Source organism: Pseudorasbora parva, chromosome 14 (assembly GCF_024679245.1).
Source record: "Pseudorasbora parva isolate DD20220531a chromosome 14, ASM2467924v1, whole genome shotgun sequence".
NCBI classification, from domain to species: Eukaryota; Metazoa; Chordata; class Actinopteri; order Cypriniformes; family Gobionidae; genus Pseudorasbora; species Pseudorasbora parva.
In genome coordinates this window covers 37261598-37284102 of record NC_090185.1, presented here as the reverse complement: position 1 = coordinate 37284102, position 22505 = coordinate 37261598, and the positions used below count along the sequence as shown (strand labels likewise).

General features: G+C 39.7%; 1 protein-coding gene across 2 annotated transcripts in view; it reads left to right on the top strand.

Moving 5' to 3' along the window:
• The window catches only part of elavl2 (ELAV like neuron-specific RNA binding protein 2), an 82134-nt gene extending 61533 nt beyond the window's left edge, over positions 1-20601 (top strand). The window contains exons 4-8 of one of the 2 annotated variants that reach the window (XM_067416346.1): positions 5639-5742; positions 5834-5987; positions 14934-15159; positions 15243-15281; positions 19849-20601. In XM_067416346.1, the coding sequence (XP_067272447.1) occupies positions 5639-5742; positions 5834-5987; positions 14934-15159; positions 15243-15281; positions 19849-20176 (851 nt within the window). In that variant the 3' untranslated portion in view covers positions 20177-20601. Of the gene's footprint in view, positions 1-5638; positions 5743-5833; positions 5988-14933; positions 15160-15242; positions 15282-19845 lie in introns of both variants that reach the window. The other variant, XM_067416345.1, reaches the window with a different exon arrangement.
• Positions 20602-22505: the final 1904 nt, after the last annotated feature.

Below are 22505 nucleotides of genomic sequence, written 5' to 3'. Positions count from 1 at the left end.
ACAGTCTCATTATATTCTGAAGCTAAGGGTAGCCCCACTGCAGGTTTTGGCTTCGTCTTTTTGAACTTTTGGCATATTTCACAGTCGGATACTATTTGTTGTAAAATAGTAAAGCATTCTTTGTCGTTGTTTCCTGAACTGTGAATGAGTCTCTGTAGCCTGTCTGCTGACGCATGACCAAACTGTTTGTGGAGCTTCAGAAGGACTTTGCGTTTCTCATCTGGAGGCATATTTTCTGTCACTGTTAGGACTATGTCAGCTTGACCTTTTTTAGAATCTTTGTCTCTGATATCAACACAGTAATGTCCAGAACTAGTAAATTCAAGAGGAATGGATTGCTTGAACATCACTGCGCTGTCCTTTTCCATGTCCAAAATGGTCCCTGCCTTCTTCAGGGATGTTTTACTCAGCAGAAGTGGAATGTCAACCTTGACAACTTCAGTTTCAATCTGGCATTTCGTCAGTCCTATTTTAGCTGGCAGTTTCACATTTTTTGTGGAATATACCAAATTCCCATCTCCAAATCGAAATGGTCTGCAACTGGGAGTTTCTGTTTGCATCAACTGGCTCAATTGATCTTGGGTGAGGTCTTCAATATAGCTTTCCAGCCATTTCTCCCCACACACAGTACGCGTACAAGCAGTGTCAATAATTGCTGATCCCAATGATTCAGTCATAAATATCTGCATCTGAGATGGCTGCCTTTGTAAACAATGTAATGTTACATTCCTCTACATTTGCATCTTCAGTTACTCTTACTTGTTCAGTTTTTTTGTGGGGACAGTCTTTTGCCCAATGAAATGTACACTGGCAAATAGCACATCTGGATCTCTTACCGAACTTATCCAGTGGATTAGTCCCTGGTAATGGCTGCTTTAGTTGTCCACTTTGGAAAGTTGTGCTCCGTCTTGTCCTGCCTTGTGGTCTTTGTTCTGTGAAAAACGCTACATCCTGGTTCACTTGTATTCCGTTCAACGAGCCTGTCGATTTCCCTCCGAAAATCCTTTTTAGAGCAGACTTCATGGAGGAGAACGTCAACTCGGTGCAGGCCGTCAATGCTAGCTGTCTGCTTTTATCGTCGAGACAGGCCGTGTCTAACAGCTTAAACGCCAGTACAGCATCAGGAAGCGTCATACTATACTTTTTTATCCGGTTGTAACGCTGTTCGAAGTCAATTATGTAGTCCTCCATTGAAACTGAACTATTCTTCGTTATGCCATCAAAATATGAATAGGCTTCGTACGCGCGATCTTTTTCCTCTTTAAGAAACACGTCGTCCAGCTTTGCAATCAACTTTGTCATACCGTCATCACTGTCCAAATCTTCCGCAGGTATTTCCATCGCTGTTTCACGGGCTCTCCCTTCAAGCCCCAAAGCGACAGCAAGGGCTTGCTTCTTTTTATCGAGATCGGTAACCCGCATCCAGATATTAACTTCATTCTTCCAACACTCGTAGGGCCTGGCTTCATCAAACTTCGGCGGAACTTTATAACTAGCTGCCATCTTTTAACCATCCTCTGCTACCATGTTACTTGAAATAAACACGACGTTTATAGTTCGTACTACTTTATTCAGTGCACGGCCAAGTTCCACACAACATCCATCACCGTCACCTGCACGCAGATTCAACACTCTGCTCATGCGCCAACCTCCGGCACACCGTGCCGTATTCAACAGTGTAGAAGCACATTTACCGTAATGAACAGTGTAGAGGGGAGATAACATGTTAACACAACCTAGCACCATAATCCCCTCTCAAACAAACTTTACACTTGGCACAATGCAGTCAGTCTGCTGGCAACCGCCAAACCCAGACTCGTCCATGTGATTGCTAGAAAGAGAAATGCGATTGGTCACTCAGAGAACAAGTCTCACTGCTCTAGAGTCCAGTGGCGGCTGCTTGACAGTCCAGTGGTTCTCAAATGGTGGTACGCGTACCCCTGGGGGTACGTGAAGGCACTCCAGGAGGTATGTGAGATTTTAAAATATAGCCTACATTATATTTAAAAAGTAGTGTCAATGCTAAAATCCTTTAACAATAATTTTTTCATAAATATTTCAGGAAAATTTAAGTATAGGTTCATAAAATGAATTTTATATTCAGTAGCCTATTCAATTTCATTATTGAAATTGAATCTTCCCTATACCAGGATGGTTTGACCCAACCTGTCATTTGCCACCTGTCAATCACTTGGATCAATGATAGGGTGACAGGACGTCCCGTTTCCTGGGGACAGTCCTGGTTTGTAATGTTCTGTCCCTGAATGGAGCTGTCCCCGTTTTACAGCTCATTCCAAACAACCCGCAGATATTGGGGGGGAAAAGCACGCAACCAACATCATACAGCAGTCGCTGGTTTTAGGAGCAAGAGTTTAGTGATTAAATTCACCAGCAGATGGCGCTATGAGCTACGCTGACTCTACTTGGTCGCGCGCGCCGCTACTACTTCATGAAGAACGTCGAGAGCAGACAGAGCGCCATTATCGTCAAATATCAAAAGAATCCTCGTTATCGCTGTCAAGGTAATAACACACTATCTGTTGGTTTTTAATGTTAAGTTATATTGTTTGTATCTGCTTTATAACAGAGCCTCATAAAGGTGCGGGATTGTTTTGCCCCAAAAGTTCCAGTCACAACGCAGTGATTACCATTCCTCTGAAATATAACCTAAATATAAAACCCCCCAAAACAATTACACTTATAAACAATACATGTGCAGAATACATATACTTGCTGAAATGCAAAATAACAATAAAATAATAATAATTATGACCAATTAAGGAAAGTAAGAATTATTTTCAAGCATAAACATAACTTTGGAAGTAAAAACAGTAATTTATATAGTATAAACTTAAATACAATTATAAAATATTACAATATTTTTGAATAGTTTTATTTATCTTTTTTTATTTGATCATTTGATTTTTATTCATTTTTGTTAAGTCATGTTACAATATTGTTTTAAACCGCTTATTTACAATGGTAAGTTTTCATATATATTTTTTTAATGTATTAAATCCAGACCAAAAATCCCAATAATCAAACTAAATCATAATGATTATTAATGTTAAAAAAATATAGGGACTCACAACAAAAAAAAAAACATTCAAAAATGTATTGTCCCCATTTTTTTTTAAATTAAAATACAACAAAAAATACGATTCTAGGGATATTTTGACCACTCAAATAGGAAATGTCTCCGGTTTCCATTGCAGAATTACGGTCACTGTTTTCTCTTCATTAATTTGTATCACTACATTTTTGTGATGATAAATATTTGCAATAAATTAAGTCATGGATTATTATCATCTAAAATGTTCCAAAAAATAGTTTATTTTTTTTAAATGTCTGAAATTTGTATGTGTATCTGTTCCAAAGTTGAATAAATCAGACACGGATGGCAGTGCTCTTTTTTAAGTCGTTTTTTTTTTTTTTCCAAGCAAAATTACTTTGCGCTGGTTAGGGGGTACTTGGCTGAAAAAATATTTTACAGGGAATAGTCACTTAAAAGAGGTTGAGAACCACTGCTTTATTCCACTGCATCCCACGCTTTGCATTGCACTTGGTGATGTAAGGCTCAGATGAGCTGCTCGGCCATTGAAACCCATTCCATGAAGCTCTCTCCGCTGTTCTTGAGCTCATCTGAAGGCCACAGAAGTTTGGAGGTCTAGAGCAGAATTTTGGCGACTTCTGCGCACTGTGACCCTCAGCATGCGCTGACCCTGCTCTGTGATTTTACATGGCCTACCACTTCATGGCTGAGTCGCTGTTTTTCCCAAATGCTTCTACTTTGTTATAACCACTAACAGTTGACCGTTGACTTTTTAGTTGTGAGGAATGTTTACAAATGGACTTATTACTAGGGATGTCCCGATCAGGTTTTTTTGCCCTCGAGTCCGAGTCTGAATCATTTGATTTTGAGTATCTGCTGATACCGAGTCCAGATCCGATACTTCTATAATACATAAAAAAAGAATAAAGAAGAACGAAAAAACGAACCAGGATGTTCCTTATTTTTAATTTTATTCACCTTATTTTAACATTCAACAACTCTAACAAACAGAGCACTTCTGTGAGGTAGATTGAACAATCAAGTAATAAATAACATAGTCTTCACTTTTGGATTTCAATGCAACAATAAATATAAAAAAGTCCGGGACCGGAGTTGCGTAGAGCAGGAAGTACAATGGCGATATCAAAAGCCCGCCCATACTCTCACAGATGCAGAACAATTAATTATGTTGGTATGAAATAAACAGTTATGGAAATTAAATTAAATTAAATAATCTGCTCCCAAAAATCTCGAAAAAAGTCTGTTAGTGCCTCAGTGACAACTTCCCTCAGAGAAGCCGTCGATCTCAGCTGTCAATCATGACATCACACAGCCATTTTTATAGCATCAAATAACTAACTAAAACTAAACTTATTTAAAAAACGAACACTTGAAATGAAATCATCATAACTGCCTACAATGACATAAACTAACTTTGGGGAAAAAATATTTGAAGTGTAATTTGATTGAAGTGCAATTAACAATGCTTTTCAGGTTTTTGTAGGTCTAACATTAGTTTTTAGGTAGAGCAATTGAATAAAGTTGGCTAATCAAATTTAAAATAGCTGCATATTTAACTGTTTAAATTAAAGAATAATCCTTACAAAAGCTATTCAATCAAGAGCAGTGAGTGAAGTCTTTATCTTTTGTTTGACAATTAACAGACAGCAGTAAAGGCTACTGCCCCTTTAAGACCTAATACAGGGATATGCGTCGTCTTTCTCAACTGTATTAAGTCCTCTTAAGGCATATTCAGACTATGTCTGCTTGGATACTCATCAAGATCGACATGTTGACATGCTTCTTGTGTGAGTTTGTCCGTTTAAGCGTAAGACTTGAAAGATAACTCAATATTTGCTCGCTGTGAGACGAGTGCACGCTTCCGGATGATGCACAGTGACAGATCAGCGCGCGTGTTCTCATTCACCTCTTCTGGCGAATATACCCGGGTGATGACGGTAAAAAATGACTGCTCATATTCAAACATACGGCAGCACTCGTATGAATTGAACAAAGTTTACACAGATTTGCCCATGTTTTTCTTTTATTAGCATTGTTGTAATGTATCACAAAGGAGCCAGCACGTGTATCCATCGAAGGAAAAATACATAAAGCATTATTTTCAAGTTACAACCCATATTAAAGATGCGTCATCAGATGTGAGATGAACCACGGTGCAAGTGTGCACCTTTTACACGGCACCCCGGAATATCCGAGTCCTGATCGGGATGTAACGTCCGATTCCGATCGAGTCTGAAATCATGTGATCGGGCCCAATTTCCGATCACGTAATCGGATCGGGACATCCCTACTTATTACACAGCTGGCAACTTATCACACGGTATCGCGCTTGAGTTCACTGAGCTCCTGAGAGCGACCCATTCTTTCACTTATGTGTGTAGAAGTGTCTGACTGCCTAGTGCTTGATTTATACACCTGTGGCCATGAAGGGATTGAACACCTTAATTAAATGATTTGTAGGGGTGTCCAAATTCTTTTGGAAGTATAGTGTATATCGGTCAACCACTAATCATCTGTGTTTTTAAACAAATCTTCTGTGACTGACACATTTAAATATGTGTGTAGGTCAGAGTCTGGGTTACGGCTTTGTGAACTATGTGGAACCCAAAGATGCAGAAAAAGCCATCAACACTTTAAATGGTCTCAGACTGCAGACCAAGACCATCAAGGTAAGGTCTGTCTGATATGAAGCTGCCGACATAGATATACTGCTCATGTGTGCGCCTATCACATGACTTTACACTAAGTTTGTGTGTCCAGGTGTCATATGCTCGACCGAGCTCAGCGTCCATCCGTGATGCTAACCTGTATGTGAGCGGTCTTCCTAAAACTATGACCCAAAAAGAGCTGGAGCAGCTGTTTTCGCAGTATGGCCGTATTATCACTTCCAGGATCCTTGTGGACCAGGTCACAGGTAAGATCAGACTGTTTTGTTAAAGTGCTCTTTCTGTCTGTCATTTTCGCCGTTGTGTCGAAATCCCAACACTTGAAATACCAACAGTTGCCAAACACCTTTGACATATTAAAAAAAGACCAATAGAATTGGCTTGTGGAATTTTAATGCCAGGCTACATGCCCAGACAAATGAGTATAGCCGATTTAAGGTGGCTGGTTTGCACACACTTAATCTTTTTTCTTCAAGGCCTAAGCCAGTGTCTGCTATAAGAGAAGCGGTTTTCTTTCACCTCTATAGCATAGAGCATTTGCTGCTGGATTTTAGCACATCACCGCTTTCTCTTTTCTCAGTGTGCACTAATACACTATATTGCCAAAGGTATTGGGACACCCCTCCAAAATCACTGATTTCAGGTATTCAATAATTTCATGTCCACAGGTGCATAAATCAGGCGTTCTCAGGAGCTCAGTGAACTCAAGCGTGTTACTGTGAATGGTTGCTAGCTATGCAATAAATCCATTCCTGAAATTTCCATAATCTCTTTTCCAGAGCTATATATATTGCTTTCATTTTAATTTTAGCTAAACGTTTATTTTGTAATGTTTTTTTTTCTTTTGTTTCTTAAAATCCTGTATAGTTTTTATAATTTTTTATTTCAGTTTGTTTGGTACATCAGGTTAGAACTAAAATAAATTAAACTAAATAACAGGTTAATTTCAACTAAATGTTTTTTTTATATATACAGATATTTCTCAAAAAATTAGCATATTGTGATAAAGTTCATTATTTTCCATAATGTAATGATAAAAATTAAACTTTCATATATTTTAGATTCATTGCACACCAACTGAAATATTTCAGGTCTTTTATTGTTTTAATACTGATGATTTTGGCATACAGCTCATGAAAACCCCAAATTCCGATCTCAAAAAATTAGCATATCATGAAAAGGTTCTCTAAACGAGCTATTAACCTAATCATCTGAATCAACTAATTAACTCTAAACACCTGCAAAAGATTCCTGAGGCTTTTAAAAACTCCCAGCCTGGTTCATTACTCAAAACCGCAATCATGGGTAAGACTGCCGACCTGACTGCTGTCCAGAAAGCCATCATTGACACCCTCAAGCGAGAGGGGAAGACACAGAAAGACATTTCTGAACGAATAGGCTGTTCCCAGAGTGCTGTATCAAGGCACCTCAGTGGGAAGTCTGTGGGAAGGAAAAAGTGTGGCAAAAAACGCTGCACAACGAGAAGAGGTGACCGGACCCTGAGGAAGATTGTGGAGAAGGACCGATTCCAGACCTTGGGGGACCTGCGGAAGCAGTGGACTGAGTCTGGAGTAGAAACATCCAGAGCCACCGTGCACAGGCGTGTGCAGGAAATGGGCTACAGGTGCCGCATTCCCCAGGTCAAGACACTTTTGGGCCAAAGAGAAGCAGCACTGGACTGTTGCTCAGTGGTCCAAAGTACTTTTTTCGGATGAAAGCACATTTTGCACGTCATTCGGAAATCAATGTGCCAGAGTCTGGAGGAAGACTGGGGAGAAGGAAATGCCAAAACTTAATTTCATTGGGACTTTAACCCCAATGGGTCTGCCCAATTTTGGGGCCTTTTAGAAGTTTTGACGTGCTCTGATAATTGTGCTTTTTTCAGTTGCTTATGATGTATTAAAGGTCCTTTTCTTCGCGATTCCATCTTTCAAACTTTAGTCAGTGTGTAATGTTGCTGTTGGAGCATAAATAATACCTGTAAAATTATAAAGCTCAAAGTTCAATGCCAAGAGAGATATTTTATTTAACAGAAGTTCCCTTTCAAAGCCTACAGCGAACGGCCGGTTTGGGCTACACCGCTGCACTTCCTGCTGTAATGACGTCACTAGAACCGTTTGTTGACGAACCCTCCGCCCACAAGTACACGCAAAATAGGGGGCGTGGTCTCGTTGCTCTCCCACGTGGAGAAGAGCGCGCATTCAGCGCTTGCATCTCCCCGTTATGGTGAGAGGCGGGACCTTTCCGGGCAAAGTGCGCTAAGCTGTTGTCCAATCACAACACGGGAAGTGCTGGCCCAATCAGAACTCGTTACTTGTTTCTGAAGGAGGGACTTCATAGCACAAGGAAATCATCAGGCCGTTTTTAGGACAGAGGCGAAACATGAACTCGTTATATTGCACACTGTAAACATAATCAAAGCTTCGAAAACACGTGAAGAATGGGACCTTTAATGTATTAGGCAATGTATTAGGCAAAAAGTGTTATTACACGGTAGGGCTGTGCGATATTGAAGAAAAATGCGATATGTAATATCTTGTTAAATAATGCGATATTCTATATGCGATACGATATTGCAATTAGTGAGGAAAATCTATTTAAAATGTATTTAAAAATATTATTTAAAAGCTGAGAATGAAACCATTTGTTTCACATTCCTTCTGGGAAAAGAAACCATCGCTAAAACTTCTGAAAGTGACCAGCTGTGTGTGTGTGTGTGTGTGTGTGTGTGTGTGTGTGTGTGTGTGTCAGACAGTGCGAGACTGCAAGTTATTGTTTTTCGCAAATTGTGTTTAATAACTTTTATTAAAGGGGTACTTCAGCGCTGGAGAGATGAATCTGTATTTAAACTGGGTCATCCATGTAATAGAAATGTGAAATTATTTTTGAATTTGGTGCCTTCTAGACTGAGAAAAGACAGAAAATGTATTTTTGTCTCATGGGGATGAAAGATTACAATTCCCAGAATGCTTCACTGCCCTGTGAGGCCATTCCCAAAGCCACCGCTACTGAATCACTGTGACTGAGTTGGAGAAGACACTACAATTAAAAACTGAGCGTGTCTGTTCAATATAATGAGTGAGTCGCCGCGCGAGTATCACAGCATTGAGCACTGACTGCAGGAGTCAGATAAATGAGCTCTCGTGATGAGAGCTGAGGTAATCGCGACTACACTCGCGGCATACATTCACAACGCAAGTTCAGTCTGGCCCGTTTCAGTTCACGCCTTTGCAAGCTTAACTTTCATAGAAATTAATTTGAGAAGTTAAAAGACTTTCATTGCTCACCATAGCTCCGTTTAAATGAGTGCCTGTAGCTGAGCTGAGCTGTGAGTGTGATCTCCATCCCCCATGTGCGGGTTCAAAACATGCGGAAATGTCTCCTTCTGCTGGCTGTGGTCTTTAGCCTTTGGCCAAACATTCCAGGAATTTTTCCAGAAATAAAATGCATAAATCTCTTGTCTCAGGGGGATATGAGGGGGGAAAGCACAATAATTTGAATATACTCCAGGGTTTCTACTGATACAAAGCCATATGCTAATCGCTGAAGTAACCCTTTAACATCAAGCAAGTCCCATAAGTAACAGTCGTGTGCCCAGTCTATTCTCTGCTATGCGTTGACCTAAAGCGGACACTTTTCACAATGTTGAAGTAGCCTATTAAAATCATTCAGATATTGTGAGTTGTTGTGATATGCATATTGCGATATGTACATTTGCGATATGTACTTCGAAATATTGCACAGCCCTATTACACTGTATTTCGCACAAACTGGGCTACCGTAATATGCGAGCAACATGCATGTACCATACTTGTAGTTTTGAGAGAATAACGTTTATGCGTGGAGAGAAAAAAAAAATAAGACACTGAAATAAGGCCTCAAAACGCACAAAAGATATGCACCCACAAGAGAACAAAAGAACCGCATAATTAGCCACATAATGAATGAGCCTTTGAGTCAGGTATGTGACTGAGAGATAGCAAAGAAACAGGACAAAATAAATATATATTTTTTTGTATTTTATTAGGACTATATTCAACAATATGTGAGTCAAAGGCATGGGCCAGTATCGGGTCACAGTGATTCTCAAATCTGTGAGATAAAAGAAAAAAAAAACATTTGTGAGGATACTGATCAATTATTTTAACAACCTTAATATACTGTCCACTCTTAACAAAAACCATGATTGGTGATAACGTTGTATAGGCCTATTTAAATTATATACAGTACCGGTCAAAAGATGGACGCATTACTATTTTGATTTATTTTTTAAAGAAGTCTCATGCTCATTAAGCCTGCATTTATTTGATCAAAAATACAAAGTAGTTTTCTATTTTAATATACTTTAAACTAGAATTTATTTTGGTGATGTAAAGCTGAATTTTCAGCATCATTACACCAGTCTTCAGTGGCATATGATCCTTCAGAAATTACTCTTAATATGCGGATTTATTATCAAATCTGTCCTAAAAAAAACAGGCCAAAGGAATCTTATCTAAATCTTATATTTATGACATTTTCTGTTGCAGCAGGATACATATTTAAGCTGTCTTAGCGCTTTAATATTCACAGACACTAACAGAATAAACCTCACAATCCGTTGCTGTTTGAAATTAAACAGCTCTTCTTTTGAGGTAAATTATTCCAGGATTATTCCTATTCCTCACCGCGTCTCAAAATGATGTAAAGTACAGGGATATACAGGGATACTCGGATGGATCGTGTCAGTATTTGACAAAAGAATGTGCACTCCGTGGGCCGTGGCTGCTTTAGTTAATGAGACGCTTGTGAACGGACCCTTGCCTGAATGACCAAAATATATTTTTAAATATATATTAGGGGTGTAACGATTCATCTACTACATCGATGTATCGATTTATATTCCTATGATCCAACTACATCGATCTGTGCTCGGCAAGTTGGCCTTCCAGACTACATATATTGATCTAATATCGTTTTAAAAGGCAAACGATCGATTGCATCGATAATAGTAAATAATGCATTTGATTTAAGCATGTCAGATTTTATTTGGATGTTTTTTCTTAGCACTTTTAATGATAAAGGTGCTAAGTTTGCTGTAGTAGCAGGTTCAGCCCCTGCTCATTCAACCTGAAGAGATGTCGGTTGCACTTTATTTTTGAAATTAATGTTATATTTGTACTATTTGTATGTTGAAAAACAACAGCAAAAGTAGCAGGTAAACCTACTGTTAATTATACCTGAAGAGATGTTAGTTTCACTTTATTTTTGATATTAATATTGTAATATTTTTTATGTTGAAAAACAAGCAGAAGTAGCAGTAATGCAGTAGTATGTTGGTTGCACTTACTGTACTTTAATTGAAAATAAGAGCAGAAAAGGTTAACTTCCTGTTAATTCAACCTAAACTGTTGGTTGCACTTTAGTCAAATAAAATGTGATCACATTTGCCATTAATTGTTTACTTGTTTGTTTATATCCATAATTAATTGATACCTGGTTCTCTTAAAAGAAACAACAGGAATCTAGGAAACGTCATCTGCACGTATTTAATTCAGTCACACTGTCACACACAGTCACAATCAGTCACACTTGTATCGTTCTAAATGAACCAATATCGTCCTTGAATCATATCGACAACCTCAAATCGTGATACGAATCGAATATAAAATGAATCGTTACACCCCTGTGTGTGTGTGTATATATATATATATATAATATACATACACACACATAATGGTCCTTCTAAAAAAAATTAGCATATTGTGATAGTTAATTATTTTCCATAATGTAATAATAAAAATTAAACTTTTATATATTTTAGATTCATTGCACACCAACTGAAATATTTCAGGTCTTTTATTGTTTTAATACTGATGATTTTGGCATACAGCTCATGAAAACCCAAAATCCCCATCTCAAAAAATTAGCATATTTCATCCGACCAATAAAAGACGAGTGTTTTTAATACAAAAAAGTCAACCTTCAAATAATTGTTCAGTTATGCATAGGGCTGGGATAAACGATTATTTTTTAAACGATTAATCTAACGATTAGTTTTTCCTGCCCGATTCGGTTACGATTCGATTATCGATTATCTCCCCATTAAATGCCTAATAGCAATTTACACATGTTGATTTAATTATCTGAATGAAAAAAACTAATTCCTTAACATTGCAATATATGTTTATTGCTTTTAAAATTCCAAAGTAAAAGACTATACAAGAACAATGCATTCAATAAAATCATAAAGTACACACACACACACACACACACACACACACACACACACACACACACACACACACACACACACACACACACACACACACACACACACACACACCCTATTTCGAAGTTACTGCACTCTGCCTTTGTATTGTCTGCAAAAAATGTGGAGTCATGCCAAGGCAAAAGGCAGTAACTTCCATATTATCAATATTTAGTTGCTGATCACCATTTACAAAATCAATATAGTAACACCTGTATAAAATCTAATGATCATGGCATTTATTTTGGATGATTTACAATTAATTATAGCCATCTTATTATTACCATCATGTGCTTTGGTTGCATTCTGATGCCAATATTAAGGACACAATACGTCTTGTAAAGAGTATCTTCATTGCTGTGCAGCAAAACCCACAGGTTGATAGGTGACACTGAATTATATGAACAAGATAAGATTATTTCTAATGAGTAAACATTTGCATTTATAATGCAAAGATATAAAAAATAGAACAAATAAATCATGTAAAAATGCATGGGATTAGAATAAGATAAATAGCAAATAGTGCCGCTGGTTAATAAAGGGTTAAGTTTGGCTATCACACTCTAATGACAGCGCTGACTGGATCGGATTGCCCATTCATACGCTAAACAGAGTAATTATTTATTGCAATATGTTTTTAATGTTTTTATCTATTAAAAAAATGATACAATAGGCTACAAAGCTTAATTACTTTTACATCTTTGAATGAAAATCGCCTATAGCCTAAAAGGACAACTTTTAGATTGATGTGAACGACAAGTAGGAATAATTCTCAGAATGCTTGTGGATTAAACATCCCGATGACGTTCATTGCCATGGATTTTATCGGGTTTACTAGAAAAGGTAGGATATATGGATATAATTGCGAGCTGTTACTACTGATTGTATGCGTGAGCTCATGCTGTCACGGCATTCGAGTGCACACACTCGTGCAGTGGGCAGCCCCAAACTGCCTGACAGCGCGCTGAGTGAATATTCTGCATTATGAAAACATGTATGACAGTACACAGGCTACACCGTAACTTAAACGCGGCAGACTTTAATAGACAGTAAAAGAAAGGCGGGACACCATAACTGGATGTCGGTACCGTAACTTAATTTAAACATCTGTCTTCCTGTGTGCAGAAATTTGTTTATGTAGCGGTGACAACAAAACGCGTGCATGCGCACCTGTGTATAAGAGCGCTTGCTCCGTGCGCGTCGCGCGCCAACCCGCAAGCCTTGCACTTCTGAAAGTCTGAGGAGCCACTCGTGTTGCTACCATAGATATACATAATAAATAATAGACTTAATTACATAATATACTTTATTATGTATATCTATGGTTGCTACTACTCTCCGGCGCCACCATCTTTATTTTGAGTCTGACGAATCGACGTGCATATTTTGCGTCAACGTATTTTTTGCGTTGTCCCAGCCCTAGTTATGCACTCAATACTTGGTGGGGAATCCTTTTGCAGAAATGACTGCTTCAATGCGGCGTGGCATGGAGGCGATCAGCCTGTGGCACTGCTGAGGTGTTATGGAGGCCCAGGATGCTTCGATAGCGGCCTTAAGCTCATCCAGAGTGTTGGGTCTTGCGTGTCTCAACTTTCTCTTCACAATATCCCACAGATTCTCTATGGGGTTCAGGTCAGGAGAGTTGGCAGGCCAATTAAGCACAGTAATACCATGGTCAGTAAACCATTTACCAGTGGTTTTGGCACTGTGAGCAGGTGCCAGGTCGTGCTGAAAAACCAAATCTTCATCTCCATAAAGCTTTTCAGCAGATGGAAGCATGAAGTGCTCCAAAATCTCCTGATAGCTGCATTGACCCTGCCCTTGATAAAACACAGTGGACCAACACCAGCAGCTGACATGGCACCCCAGACCATCACTGACTGTGAGGACTTGACACTGGACTTCAGGCATTTTGGCATTTCCTTCTCCCCTGTCTTCCTCCAGAGTCTGGCACCTTGATTTCCGAATGACATGCGAAATTTGCTTTCATCCGAAAAAAGTACTTTGGACCACTAAGCAAAAGTCCAGTGCTGCTTCTCTGTAGCCCAAAGTGTCTTGACCTGGGGAATGCGGCACCTGTAGCCCATTTCCTGCACACGCCTGTGCACGGTGGCTCTGGATGTTTCTACTCCAGACTCAGTCCACTGCTTCCGCAGGTCCCCCAAGGTCTGGAATCGGTCCTTCTCCACAATCTTCCTCAGGGTCCGGTCACCTCTTCTCGTTGTGCAGTGTTTTTGCCACACTTTTTCCTTCCCACAGACTTCCCACTGAGGTGCCTTGATACAGCACTCTGGGAACAGCCTATTCGTTCAGAAATGTCTTTCTGTGTCTTACCCTCTCGCTTGAGGGTGTCAATGATGGCCTTCTGGACAGCAGTCAGGTCGGCAGTCTTACCCATGATTGCGGTTTTGAGTAATGAACCAGGCTGGGAGTTTTTAAAAGCCTCAGGAATCTTTTGCAGGTGTTTAGAGTTAATTAATTGATTCAGATGATTAGGTTAATAGCTCGTTTAGAGAATCTTTTCATGATATGCTAATTTTTTTTTAATAGGAATTTTGGGTTTTCATGAGCTGTATGCCAAAATCATCAGTATTAAAACAATAAAAGACCTGAAATATTTCATTTGGTGTGCAATGAATCTAAAATATATGAAAGTTTAATTTTTATCATCACATTATGGAAAATTATTAACTTTACCACAATATGCAAATTTTTTTAGAAGGACCGGTATATGACCAGAGCATTTTGAGTCTTTCGCACTAAGAAAAGAAAAAAATGAGGTCAGTGAGTTAAGGCATGTCTGTTTCCGTGCCCTATGAATAAAATTCTCTCCATTCTGTCCTATGCTGCAGCCATTATAATTTACTATCAATTTACAAAACTTGTTTGTCATGGAACAGGCCCTAGTCTAATCAGATTTACAGTACTTTTTTGTGTCATTCAGGTGTGTCCAGGGGTGTGGGCTTCATCCGATTTGACCGGCGGGTTGAGGCGGAAGAGGCCATTAAAGGGCTGAATGGCCAGAAACCACCAGGTGCCACTGAGCCAATCACGGTGAAGTTTGCCAACAACCCCAGTCAGAAGAGCAGCCAGGCGCTGCTGTCCCACCTTTACCAGTCGCCCAACAGACGCTACCCAGGACCACTGGCGCAGCAGGCCCAGAGATTCAGGTACCCATATGTGGTCACTGCACTGGTGCTGACTTTACCTTGAGCGGGATTTCATTTTATTTGTGTGTGTGCATGTGTTTCAGGCTGGATAATCTGCTCAACATGGCGTATGGAGTCAAGAGGTATGTTACTTTGAGGAAATCTAATAAATGTGTTCGATATTTACTGTGGCAGGGCTCAAGACTAAGGCCCAATTCAATGTTTTACCCCTTCGCTTCACCTACCCCTACACATTATTCAAATATCGTGTTTAGCAAGCTACGGAGAAACTGGCAGCTAGGAAACACACACGTGTTCGATCCCCAGTGGCAACATCACTACACACATTTTAGCAGCACGGGAGTCTGTGTATGCAGGCAAACTCCTCATTAGGGATGGGCATTCGATTCAATTTTCTTAGTCGATCGTTGGGAGAATTAACGATCGACTATCGATTAATCATTAATATTGTTATGATAAAATGAATTAACTTTTATAATTCAAAAATGCAATGAATACAAAAATGCAGCATGTTTTTCCTCGATGAAACCTTTATTACAAGATAAATTTGTGGCAGACAGTAAACTACGTTCAGTTAGCCAAACTGAACATATGTTCGCGTGCATATGCGTTTCTGCTGCGTGGCGTTTCCTGTCTGACGTGGCGCTGCTGCTATAGGTGACGTACAGGGAAGGCCTATACTTCAAGTTAAACATAAATATATAGCCTACTGATACAGTAAAGTATACACAGTATACACATTGATGGCAAAATATTCTACCGAATATTTCGTTCTGTACAGGTGCAATATTTCAAAATCGATAATTGTGTTGCATATAGTGTCATGCAGGCTGTAATGATGATATCCTATTATGGTGTCAAATATTGCACCCTGGTGGTAAAAGGTTTAATTGCTGCCACACAGTGAAATTAATTTAATTGCTTCAAGACTCACACTACAACTTGCATTAAAAAACTGCATTTGTTTAATCGATAACAAATTAACGTGATCAACGAAATTCTTAACGATCAACTATCGATCGTTGAAGAGGTTGGGGAAAGGGAAGGGCTAAGGGGTAGAAAGGGATTTGGCCTACGTCTACTTATACAATTGTAGTTGTATGCAGTTTCATATACATTTGTAGATCATGATAACCACAGGTTTCTGTGGGGTTTTTTTGTTGGAAAATACCGGTAAAAAAAACGAAATCTTCATAAACATTATAAATAATATAAACATGTATTTAAGTTCCCTCCTCTCCACAACAAGTCTTTTAAAATGACCTTTGTGTGAAATGGATAGTGAATAAAGGGTAACTAAACCCCTGTTCACAGCCTAACTCCGCCCACTGGCAATATTTGAAAAATGATAAAAAAGCGGAGACGGAGGGGACGAGATGAGGGCGGGACTTTTCTCTATCAAGGTATATTTGTGCAAAACAACTGAACACATGTGAGAGTGAAATTTGTATCTGTAGAGCCTATACAAACGTGTATCAATAAATTTGAAGTCACAGAGAAAAATCTTTTAGGAGTTATAGGGCCCTATCTTGCACCCAGCGCTATTGACTTTGTACACTGACGCATGTGTCATTCCTATTTTGCACCCGCGCAAAGCGCGCTTTTCCCTCCACAGAAGCACGTCGCTAAACTAGTGAATGAACTTGCGCTCCCTGGGCGGTTCAGCGCAAAAAAGGAGGCGTGTTCCAGCGCAAACAATCCCTGGTGCTATTTTGCTGTTCCATTAAACAATTGCGCCAACTGACCAGAAAACACCTGGTCTAAAGTCAGTGGCGCGTTGCGCGATGTTCATTATGCTATTTTAAGGGCGCATGCTTGACCATAATGTACAGCGTGCACAACGCGCACACTTTGCTCATGTAATCTGCACAGATGCAACAGTTATTTTTGCAAATCATAAATTGTTACAATTGTTAAAGCTTGGACTTTCCCCGTCTTCTGATGTCATTGTAGCGCTTGCGGCACTTGTGCAACGTCCTGGGGATGCCAGCTGATGAAACAATTGTGGCTATTTCCTCCCGCGCCTGTTTAACCGGCACTATTTTGGGTGGGTTTCTCCCATCCCCATACAACACAACTTCTCTGTCTTTCACTGCTCTTACAAGAACATCAGTCTCATCGGCTGTGAACCGCTCCTGGCATGCGCCTGGTAAATACGCCATAATAATAGCGACCCATAATGGAACTTGCGCAGCTGCTTTTAAAGGGAATGTTGGATGACGCTCTGATTGGTTTATTCATGTTACGCCCGAACCACACCTATGAATAATGAAGCTACTTTAGACCAACCTATTTTAGATTTGCGCCGGGCGCAAGAGCCATTTATCCCGCCGGGAAAATAGCAACAGCGCCAAGACCCGCCCACAAAGTTACTTGCGCTTCGCACTTTGACACTTGCGTTTCAGATCGTTAAAATAGGGCCCATAAACGTATAGCTTTTTTTCTCTCTTTTACAAACACAACACAAGTTACACCTCCACACATTCTTCACTGCAGGTGCACAAATCCTTTTCTACGAATCACACATGAAGAAACTCATACGCTCACATTTTTGCTACAGTTGCTGCAGTGCATATGGTGCAAAACACCACACACCCGTATCAAATATGTGAAGTCACGGACAAATTTTGCACATCCGCGAATTAACATGTGAATCCATGCAGTGAGAGTTGAACACTTGAAGAATATTTGGTCACAAATGCATTACTTTTCTTGGATATTTTTCTTACACAATCACGAGTCCAATCACTACAACTGCTCGAATCTGCTGCTACAAGTCTCACGCACATTTATTCCGCCTTCAAATGACAAGTTCGGCGCGCTGTCACTTTTGCACCAAATACACCGAGAAATGTGGAGCAAAAGTGATTTGTGCATCTGAGAGGAAGCGGCAGACCCTGTGCAGAGAGCAGAGACTCTCGGCCAATCAGAAGAGCTTGTTTGTACTGAGCCCCACCCCCAATGGGACGTGGTGCTGGTGGTGGAAGATGATACAGACAGACAGACCGACAGACTTCACATGCCCAACAGCACAAATGCTGTTTCATGCATACTGAGCTTTTTACACTGTTAAAGACTTGGATTCCCATCTTAAACATAGACAAAGTTTCAAAAACTAATGTTGGACGTTTGATGGAGTATTTCTGTGTCAAAAATACTCCTTCCGGTTTCCCACAAGTTTCGGAGAGTTTTTTTCGAGTATGGCTCGGGTTGACGTTAATAGAGCGGAAGGTCCTTGTATGGGCCGTACGGGCTCTTCTCCCGGTAGGGTGCGCGCGCGCGCGTGACTAGAGCGAGAGAGGAAATGCACGGCCGTAAACACTCAGGTGCAGATCCAGTCGATCCAAGCGCCGCGCTCCACTTTATTCCTATGGGTGACTTCGAGCGACTTCAACGCTTCAGCACAGCATTCTGGGAAGGCAGCGCTGCATTTGAACCGATTTGAACGCAGAAATGACGGGAAGCGTCACAACATTGTTTCAGTCGCGTCGCAAAAGTGGATCTCCACCGTTCACTGCTGTCAGGACTTTACCAAATCATACCAAAGAAGTGTGTTTTTGACGAAGCCGTCCCAGCGATAAAGGGTCGGTCCTGCTTTGGAAACAGCCGGTGAGTAAAACTGCTTCAAATGTCTGTGCTGTTGGCTATCGTCGCGTGAGTAAACATCAGTAAACGACACGATCGCGTGCTTCGTCATTTAAATGCGCTAACGGTTACTCCATTGCTGTTCTCTGTATAACGTTACACTAGTCTGATGTGCAAAACCGTTTTGCTTGCTACTGCTAAGGTTTAGTCGCATACAATAGTCCATAAACCGAATCATGTCCTCATAAACTGCGAGTAAACACACACAAATGTTGACAGGCCACTAAATACAGTACATACCACAGAGACGGACGTCCTGCTGTTGCTATTTCTCCTGTTCAATTTATTTCAGCCTCAGATTTGATTCTGGATCATTATCTGTATTAGCTGAGATAGCGATGGGTTTCTCCACGCTTGAGGACGTCACCGCTTTGTTCGCGATCGTCATTCTTTAGCTCCGCCCACTCGATACGCCTCCAGCCGCTCGGTTTTTTCCGGAAAGACTCGGTACAGCCCATATTTCTTTTATAAATATAATAAAACTAAAGACTTTTCGGAGATATGAAGGATGCAATACTACTCTATAGGTACTGAAGATTGACATGAGATTGACTGAAACTGAGTGTTTCACCCCCCCTTTCATGAAATGTATATCAGTTCATGGTTTGTGTGTGTAAAAGAAAGAAAATGTCAGTATTTCATTGAGACTTGAGATTAAGTAAACTGCTTATATATTGTAAAGCTTGTAGTATTAATTTTTCACATGTAGTTACACATTGTCGGTTAAAACATGAAAGTGGCTGTAGATTTTGAAATCCACCAGCCACAGTGCACGGTGGACAAAAAAGTTAATTTCCATCCCTTTGGGCAAGTGCCCAAAATCTGTGGTAATTTAGAAAAAAAAATTGAGTTTGCTTGATTTTGAGTTCAATTCTGCGATCGCGAATCCTGCAGGGAATAATTTTTTTAAAGATGTTAATAGATAGTTACATTTTGCACATTACTGATTGAATGGTACAGCTTCTTGGCAGCGTACTACTGTACCATAGAAAATGATCTACATTTTAGGTGAAATACTGTTTTTGTGTTTGTTTTTGGCAGTAGATTCTCACCCATGTCCATTGACGGGGTCACCAGTCTAGCAGGCATCAATCTCCCGGGTCACGCTGGTACGGGCTGGTGCATTTTTGTCTATAATTTGGCGCCAGATGCCGACGAAAACGTCCTCTGGCAGATGTTTGGCCCGTTTGGCGCTGTGACTAACGTAAAGGTCATACGAGACTTCAACACAAACAAGTGTAAAGGATTTGGCTTTGTGACCATGACAAATTACGACGAGGCTGCCGTAGCAATCGCCAGTTTGAATGGGTACCGGCTCGGGGACAGAGTTTTACAGGTCTCGTTCAAGACGAATAAAACCCACAAGGCCTGAATGAGTGACGACGTGCAACGTCATGCAAACGTGACTGTACATTAATAACAGAAAATATTTCATCTATTTTTTTTTTTCTTAAAAGTTTACTTTTTAAAATATACGTTTAAAGATTTAACAACAGCTGACTGTTTAAGTGTTTGTTTTGGTGTATAATGTGGATGGTGACCTCCATGATACCGAGATGGAGAGCGTTCCCATGTTGGTGTTCCCATCTCTCCTCATGAGCTTCTGCGGTGCAATCCACTGCATAATGTACGTGCATGAATCTTTAGTTTGACCATTTCAGTTTTGTTTTGTGCTAATGAGTATCTTTATGTTAAATATTAAATAAGTATTAGACAAGATGTACATGTTATTTTGTGTTTAAAATCATTTTTTGTTTTTTTTGTTTTTATTCTTCAGTACATCAATAAATGCGTTGAATGGAAGACATTCTGTATTTTGTTTAATGCAACTTATGTTCATTTTATTGTACCTACTAGAGCTGCACAATTTGGGGAATAATCCTATTGTTTAATTAAAAAATGAGTTGCGGTTTTAAAAGGTGTTTAACTACTACTACTATTACTACTCCTAAATAAAACTTAACAAAATAAAAAATATTACTATTGTAATTCACGGTAAAACAAACCAAAAAAGTGTTCAAAAAGTAAATCTAACTGTACTCAACTTTTAAATTACATTGCTAATGTTTATGGTTGCCATATTTTTTTCATTTTCAAACATTAAACCATTAAGCTTTTATTTGGTGGAAAACTGCAGGGTACCCTTATAGATGCTTTGATTTGGCTTCATTTTCCTATTGTTTTCATACTTGAAGGTAATTACATTTGTTCACAAGCAACCAATTGTAGCATGCGAGAAGTTGGGATCTACAGAGAACGGTCAAAGCAATGCAAATACATGTAATGCATGAGGACTGTAGAGAACACATCTATATAAAAATGAAGCTAAAATCTGGATATGTTAGGCAATTTAGAGATCCTGGCCAGGAAGATATGTATACTCACCCTAGTGGGGTTTGAGGGATTTAGTTCGGTTGGGTTTGATCTCTCATGTTGAGCTCTGAATTGATCAAATCAGAGCATTCTGTAACTGCAATAAGGTTTCATTAACATTTAGTTAAATGCGTTAGTTAACATGAACTAACAGTAAATAATACTTCTAAAGCATTTATTAACCTTATTACATGTTCTTTTCATCATTTACTAATTATTAAAATCAAAAGCTGTATCTATTGTTTAATGGAACTGAGCTACATGAACTAACAATGAACATTTGTGTTTATCATCTAACATTAACAAAGATGAATATATACTGTAACCAGTGTTGTACCTGAACGAGTTCATTGAACGATAGTTCATGAACTCGTTTATATTTTGGGTGAACGTGAACTGAACGTGCTGTATTACTGCCTGATGAACGTTACTGTGAACTCGTTCATTCTGGTGTCTGTGAACAGCACGCTCTCTCAGGTTAACTTCGTTCAATAGGGTGCCAGATTTCTATAGAGCCTTCCAGGCGAAATCCCGGCTAAAACACACCGTAAACGTGTCTTATGCAAGGGGGTAATCTAGCGTTTGGAAAGCATTCCTCCCATAGGGGCTGCCATTGCTAACCAAGCCATCACCTGCTGTTAGCATCCCATTGACTCCCATTCATTTTTGAGTCACTTTCACAGTGAATAACTTTACATCTGATCTTATTTTAATTTATCATATAGCGACAATGTTGGCAGATCAGTATTATAGTTTATAGAATTAAATAAGACCTAATACATACATTTTATTTGTATAATTAGTTGAATAACTTTGATCATAATGTTAGCGTCCCCAACTGAGCAAGCCAAGCCAAAGGCGACGGTGGCAAGGAACCAAAACTCCATCAGGGCATGATGGAGAAAAATAAACCTTGGGAGAAACCAGACTCAGTCGGGGTGCCAGTTCTCCTCTGGCCTATTAACACACAGTGTAAGATCCACTTACAACACTCCAGGATGCGTTGGTCATGTCCGGGCAGGTCCACCATCCGATCCGGACAGGGCCCAGATCCGGGATAAACCTCGGGATAAACAGAGAGACTAACATTAGCGTAGATGCCACTCTTTTTATGATGTAACGAGTACATCAGGTGTTATGGGAAGTGTTCCCGGTTCCGGCTGACCTAGTTAATGCAGCCTAACAATCAGTCAATTGATTTGAATAATGAAAGTTAAAAATGTTCTATGTAACCAACGCGACTCTGTCGCACAGTTGAGAAATTACCGTATAGACAGGAGGAGACGCTCAGAAGCAATCTTTTACTGTCTATGAGGCAGTCGGGGGGA